Source organism: Vanellus vanellus (genome assembly GCF_965231255.1).
Source record: "Vanellus vanellus genome assembly, contig: HAP1_SCAFFOLD_2438, whole genome shotgun sequence".
Classification (NCBI taxonomy): Eukaryota; Metazoa; Chordata; class Aves; order Charadriiformes; family Charadriidae; genus Vanellus; species Vanellus vanellus.
In genome coordinates this window covers 2,268-9,023 of record NW_028127458.1, presented here as the reverse complement: position 1 = coordinate 9,023, position 6,756 = coordinate 2,268, and the positions used below count along the sequence as shown (strand labels likewise).

At 65.0% G+C, this 6,756-nt stretch overlaps 1 protein-coding gene across 1 annotated transcript; it reads left to right on the top strand.

Moving 5' to 3' along the window:
• Positions 1 to 1,157: 1,157 nt before the first annotated feature.
• SNRPA (small nuclear ribonucleoprotein polypeptide A) lies at positions 1,158 to 6,089 on the top strand. The gene is made up of 5 exons (XM_082501059.1): positions 1,158 to 1,311; positions 3,705 to 3,875; positions 3,992 to 4,165; positions 5,630 to 5,718; positions 5,809 to 6,089. Exons 1-5 carry the CDS (start codon positions 1,216 to 1,218, stop codon positions 5,966 to 5,968), a joined length of 690 nt encoding a protein of 229 aa, XP_082357185.1. The 5' UTR covers positions 1,158 to 1,215; the 3' UTR covers positions 5,969 to 6,089.
• The last annotated feature ends 667 nt before the right edge of the window (positions 6,090 to 6,756 follow it).

The window sequence follows — 6,756 nt, the reverse complement described above, 5'->3', positions numbered from 1 at the left end:
GGTTGGGAGTGGGTCCTAAGGGGAATCTGAAGGGGGTCTGGGGGGGGGGGTTCCTGGGGGCCGGGGTTCTGGGGGCCCCGGGGGAGGGCCTGGGGGATGCTGAGGCTCTCTGAGGGGGTTCTAGGGGCGATCTGAAGGGGTCCGGGGGGGGGTGGAGGGGTTTAGGGGGGATCTAAAGGGGTCTGGGGGGGGGGTCTGAGGCGGTCTGGGGGATGCTGAGGCTGTCGGGGGTGTGTGTGATATGAAGGGCTCCGGGGGCCTAGGGGGGTCTGAAGGGGTCTAGGGAGGGCCTGGGGGGGGGTCTGGGAGAGTTTAGGGGGGGACCTGAAGTGGTCTAGGGAGGTCTAATGGAGATCTGAAGGGGCCGGGGGGGGTCTAGGGCCGATCTAGGGGGGATCTGAAGGGGTCGGGGGGTCTGAGGGGGGTTTGAAGGGGTCTTAGGGGGTTTGGGGGGGGCTGGGAGGGTTTAGGGGGGGTTGAAGAGGCTTTGGAGGGCCATGGGGGGATCCGAAGGGGCCAGAGTGGGTCTGGGGGGGGCTGCATGGGGCTGGGGGGGACAGACAGACACTGAAGCAGTCTTGGGGGTCTAGGGACAGTCTGGGGGGGGGTCTGAAGGGGCCCGGTGGGGTCTGAAGGGGCCCAGGGGGATCTGGGGGGCTCAGGGCCAAGTGAGGAGTCCCTACGGGGGGAGGGGGGGGGGCGTGTGGGGGGATTAACCCCTTCCTTATTGGGGTGTAGGGGGGGGGGGGGGGTCCTGGGGATCCCCCCCTCAGCCTTTCCCCTCTGTGGGCAGCTTCTCCCTCCCTCCCTCCCTCCCCGAGTAGCTCCCGGGGGGGGGTTTAAAGTGGGGGGGAATGGTTTAAAGGGGGGGGTCAGCCCCCCAGTGGGCCCCCCCCCAGCCCCCCCCTCTCTCCCCACAGGTCAGGGAGGGGGGGGAACCCACCATGGCGGTGCAGGACGCGCGCCCCAACCACACCATCTACATCAACAACCTCAACGAGAAGATCAAAAAAGATGGTGAGGGGCTTCGCTGGGGTGGGGGGGGGGGGTGGGGGGAAACATGGTTGGAAGGGAGGGGTCCGGCCTTCCTCCCCCCCTCCCCCTCATCCTCCTCTTCCTCTCCCCCCCCCCCCCCCCAGAGCTGAAGAAATCCTCTACGCCATTTTTTCTCAATTTGGGCAAATCCTGGACATTTTGGTGTCGCGGAGTCTGAAGATGAGGGGCCAAGCCTTCGTCATCTTCAAGGAGATCAGCAGCGCCACCAACGCCCTCCGCTCCATGCAGGGCTTCCCCTTCTACGACAAACCCATGGTGAGCCCCCCCAAATCCCCACGGACCCCCCCCCAAATCCCTATACAGCCCCCCAGATCCCCATGGGCCCTCCAAATCCCGGTGGAGACCCCAAAATCCCCACAGAGCTCCCCCAAAACCCCGTGAAGCCCCTCAAAACCCCGTGGACCACCCCACAATCCCCACGCCCCCCCCCAAGTCCCCACGGAACCCCCCAAATCCTCAGGGAGCCCCCACAAATCCCCATGGGCCTCCAAATCCCAGTGGAGACCCCAAAATCCCCACAGAGCACAGAACAAAGTTCCCCAAAACCACTGTGGACCACCTCACAATCCCCACGGAGCCCCCCCAGATCCCCCCAAACTCCTACAGAGCTCCCCAAAAGCCCTATGAAGCCCCCTAAAAGCCCCGTGGACCACCCCACAATCCCCACAGAGCCCCCCTCAAATCCCCACGACCCCCCCGCCCCAAATCCCTATAGACCCCCCCAGATCCCCATGGGCCCTCCGAATCCCGCTGGAGACCCCCAAATCCCCACAGAGCTCCCCCAAAACCCCGTGAAGCCCCTCAAAACCCCCGTGGACCACCCCACAATCCCCACGACCCCCCCACAAATCCCCACGGAACCCCCCCAAATCCCCATGGGCCCTCCAAATCCCAGTGGGAGACCCCAAAATCCCCACAAAGCACAGAACAAAGTTCCCCAAAACCACTGTGGACCACCTCACAATCCCCACGGAGCCCCCCCAGATCCCCCCCAAACTCCCACAGAGCTCCCCAAAAGCCCTACGAAGCCCCCTAAAAGCCCGTGGACCACCCCACAATCCCCATAGAGCCCCCCTCAAATCCCCACGACCCCCCCGCCCCAAATCCCTATAGAGCCCCCCATATCCCCATGGGCCCTCCGAATCCCGCTGGAGACCCCAAAATCCCCACAGAGCTCCCCCAAAACCCCGTGAAGCCCCTCAAAACCCCCGTGGACCACCCCACAATCCCCACGCCCCCCCCCCAAGTCCCCACGGAACCCCCCCAAATCCTCAGGGAGCCCCCCCAAATCCCCATGGGCCCTCCAAATCCCGGTGGAGACCCCAAAATCCCCACAAAGCACAGAACAAAGTTCCCCAAAACCACTGTGGACCACCTCACAATCCCCACGGAGCCCCCCCAGATCCCCCCCAAACTCCCACAGAGCTCCCCAAAAGCCCTACGAAGCCCCCTAAAAGCCCCGTGGACCACCCCACAATCCCCATAGAGCCCCCCCAAATCCCACAGATGCCCCCCCAAATCCCCACGGAGGTGTCGTTGTCCCTCCTCCCCCCCAAATCCCCATGGGCCCTCCAAATCCCTGTGGAGACCCCAAAATCCCTACAGAGCCCCTCCAAACTCCTGTGGACCCCACAGAGCCCCCCCAGACCACCATGGACCCCCCCAAATTCCCATGGAGGTTCCCCAGAACCCTATGAAGACCCCCGAACCCCATGGAGCTCCCCCCAAACCCCTGTGGACTCCCCAAAATCCCCACAGAGCCACCCCAGGCCCCCATGGACCCCCCCAAATCCCCATGGAGGTCTCCCAGAACTCTACAGACCCCCCAAAATCCTCATGGAACCCCCCCAGAACCCCATGAAATCCCCCCAGAATCCCCCCCAAAACCCTGTGGACCCCCCAAAATCCCCACAGAGCCACCCCAGATCCCTATGGATGCCCCAAAATTCCTATGGACGACCCCCCAAATCCCCATGGAGGTCTCCCAGAACTCTACAGACCCCCCCAAATCCTCATGGAACCCCCCCAGAACCCCATGAAATCCCCCCAGAATCCCCCCCAAACCCCTGCGGACCCCCCAAAATCCCCCCAGAGCCACCCCAGATCCCTATGGACGCCCCAAAATTCCCATGGACACCCCCCAAATCCCCATGGAGGTCTCCCAGAACTATACAGACCCCCCCAAATCCTCATGGACCCCCCCCAGAACCCCATGAAATCCCCCCAGAATCCCCCCCAAACCCCTGTGGACCCCCCAAAATCCCCCCAGAGCCACCCCAGGCCCCCATGGACCCCCCCAAATCCCCATGGAGGTCTCCCAGAACTCTACAGACCCCCCCAAATCCTCATGGACCCCCCCAGAACCCCATGAAATCCCCCCAGAATCCCCCCCAAACCCCGACCCCCCCCAGAACCCCATGAAATCCCCCCAGAATCCCCCCCAAACCCCTGCGGACCCCCCAAAATCCCCACAGAGCCACCCCAGATCCCTATGGACGCCCCAAAATTCCCGTGGACGCCCCTCCAAATCCCCACAGAGCCCCCCAAATCCCCACAGAGCCCCTGAAATCCCCCCAAATCCCCACAGAGCCCCCCCAAACCATTCCCTTTGTGTGTGTGTCCGTCCCCCCCCCACATGTTCCCCGCAGCGGATCCAGTACGCCAAGACGGACTCGGACATCATCGCCAAAATGAAGGGGACGTTCGTGGAGCGCGACCGTAAGCGGGAGAAGAGAAAACCCAAAGGCCAAGACGCGCCGGCGGCCAAAAAATCCGGCACCGGCACACCGGCGGCCGGCGGCGTTCAGGGGGCCGTTCCCGTGAGTCCCGAGGATGTTGGGGGGCTTTTGAGGGGGGGCGGGGGGGGGTTTGGAGGGGGGGTTTGGTGGTGTTAACCCCCCTTTTTTTTCTTTTTTTTTTTTTTTTTTTCCGGCAGGGAATGCCGCCGTTGAACCAGGCGCCCCGAATGATGCACCACATGGCGGGGCAGCCCCCCTACATGCCCCCCCCGGGGATGATTCCCCCCCCCGGAATGACCCCCGGCGCTATTCCCCCGGGGGCAATGCCCCCCCAGCAGGTGATGCCGGGCCAGATGCCCCCGGCGCAGCCGGTGAGTACGGGGGGGACACACACCCCCCCCCCGGCAAAATCACCCCCCCCCCCCTTCAAAAATCCAACACGGAAACGAGAAAAACATCTCAGCTCCCTCTTATTTTTTTGGTGGGAGGGGGGAAATAAGCGGTTTGGGGGGGAAATAAGCAGTTTTTTGGGGGGGAGGGGAAATAAGTGTTTTGGGGGGGTCCACCCCACTCCAGCCCTGGCACTGATCCCCAAGTCGGCAGCAACCTCAGCGCCCCCCCCCGAAATCCACACCCCCCCCCCCAAGGCCCTGCCCCCTCCCAGCCTCCCCCCAAGTCTACAGCCCCCCCAAAACCCAGCCCTCCCCCCAAGTCCAGCCCCCCCCCCCCCAGCCCCAACACTGACCCCAAACCCCCCCGAATCCATGGCCCCCCCCGCCCCAACACTGACCCCAAATCCCCCCAACTCCACAGCCCCCCCAGACCCAGCACTGACCCCAAACCCCCCCGAATCCATGGCCCCCCCCGCCCCAACACTGACCCCAACCCCCCCCAACTCTGCAGCCCCCCCAGACCCAGCACTGACCCCAAACCCCCCCAACTCTGCAGCCCCCCCAGACCCAGCACTGACCCCAAACCCCCCCGAATCCATGGCCCCCCCCGCCCTAACACTGACCCCAAATCCCCCCAACTCCACAGCCCCCCCAGACCCAGCACTGACCCCAAACCCCCCCGAATCCATGGCCCCCCCCGCCCCAACACTGACCCCAAACCCCCCCAAATCCATGGCCCCCCCGCCCCAACACTGACCCCAAACCCCCCAACTCCGCAGCCCCCCCCCGCCCCAACACTGACCCCAAACCCCCCCCGAATCCATGGCCCCCCCCAGCCCCAACACTGACCCCAAATCCCCCCGAATCCATGGCCCCCCCAGACCCAGCACTGACCCCAAACCCCCCGAATCCATGGCCCCCCCAGACCCAGCACTGACCCCAAACCCCCCCGAATCCATGGCCCCCCCCGCCCCAACACTGACCCCAAACCCCCCCGAATCCATGGCCCCCCCCAGCCCCAACACTGACCCCAAATCCCCCCGAATCCATGGCCCCCCCCGCCCCAACACTGACCCCAAACCCCCCCAAATCCATGGCCCCCCCAGACCCAGCACTGACCCCAAACCACCCCAACTCCACAGCCCCCCCCGCCCCCACACTGACCCCACCCCCCCCAACTTCACAGCCCCCCCAACTCCCCCAACTCCACAGCCCCCCCCAGCCCCAACACTGACCCCAACCCCCCCCGACTCCACAGCCCCCCCCGCCCCAACACTGACCCCAAACCCCCCCAAATCCATACTCCCACCCCAACCCAGACACTGCTCCCCCAACCCCCCCTCCCCCCAGTCCACAATCCCCCCCAGCCCTGCTGCGCCCCCAAACCCCCTCCCCGAGACTGACACCCCCTTTTTTTTTTTTTTCCTGTGCCCCCCCCCAAAGCTGTCGGAGAACCCCCCGAATCACATCCTCTTCCTCACCAACCTGCCCGAGGAGACCAACGAGCTGATGCTCTCCATGCTCTTCAACCAGTGAGTGTTTCGGGCGGGGGGGGGGGGGGCTCTGAAAGTTTTAGGGGGGGGCTCCCGCTCACGCTGTGGCCCCCCCCGTGTCGCTCGCAGGTTCCCCGGTTTCAAGGAGGTGCGGTTGGTGCCGGGCCGGCACGACATCGCCTTCGTGGAGTTCGATAACGAGGTGCAGGCGGGGGCGGCCCGCGACGCCCTCCAGGGCTTCAAAATCACCCAAAACAACGCCATGAAGATCTCCTTCGCCAAAAAGTGACCCCCCCCCCCCCAAAAAAAAACTCCCCTCCCCCCCCCCCCCCATCCCCTTGCCCCCTCCCAAACCCCTTCTCCTCCCTCCCCCGGAGGTAAGTTTGCCCCAAGGCGGCCGACCCTTCGCCCCCCGCTCCTCTCTATTGCCCCCCCCACCCCTCCTTCTTGCCCCCCCCTCCTCCTTCTTGCCCCCCCCTCCTCCTTCTTGCCCCCCCACCCCTCTTTCTTGCCCCCCCCTCCTCCTTCTTACCCCCCTCCTCCTTCTTACCCCCCCCTCCTTCTTACCCCCCCCTCCTTCTTACCCCCCCCTCTTGCCCCCCCTCCTCCTTCTTGCCCCCCCCTCCTCCTTCTTGCCCCCCCACCCCTCTTTCTTGCCCCCCCCTCCTCCTTCTTACCCTCCTCCTCCTTCTTACCCCCCCTCCTTCTTACCCCCCCCTCCTTCTTACCCCCCCCTCTTGCCCCCCCCTCCTCCTTCTTGCCCCCCACCCCTCTTTCTTGCCCCCCTCTCCTCCTTCTTACCCCTCCCTCCTTTTTTACCCCCCCTCCTTCTTGCCCCTCCTCCTCCTTCTTGCCCCCCCTCCTCTTGCCCCCCACTCCTCCCTCTTGCCCCACCCCCTCTCCTTTTTTGCCCCCCACTCCTCTCTCTCATGCCCTTCACCCCTCTCTGTTGCCCCCCCACCCTTCCTTTTTGCCCCCCCCCCTTTTTGCCCCCCCCCTTCTTGCCCCCCTCCTCCTTCTTGCCCCCCCTCCTCCTTCTTGCCCCCCCTCCTCCTTCTTGCTCCCCCCTCCTCTCTC

What these genes read in the sequence shown, in the direction of transcription:
- SNRPA (XM_082501059.1), top strand. Translation starts at nt 1,216, where the DNA reads ATGAGGGGCCAAGCCTTCGTCATCTTCAAGGAGATCAGCAGCGCCACC. An exon ending in CCTTCTACGACAAACCCATG is followed by an intron (nt 1,312 to 3,704) that starts GTGAGCCCCCCC and finishes TGTTCCCCGCAG; the next exon opens with CGGATCCAGTACGCCAAGAC. An exon ending in GCGTTCAGGGGGCCGTTCCC is followed by an intron (nt 3,876 to 3,991) that starts GTGAGTCCCGAG and finishes TTTTTCCGGCAG; the next exon opens with GGAATGCCGCCGTTGAACCA.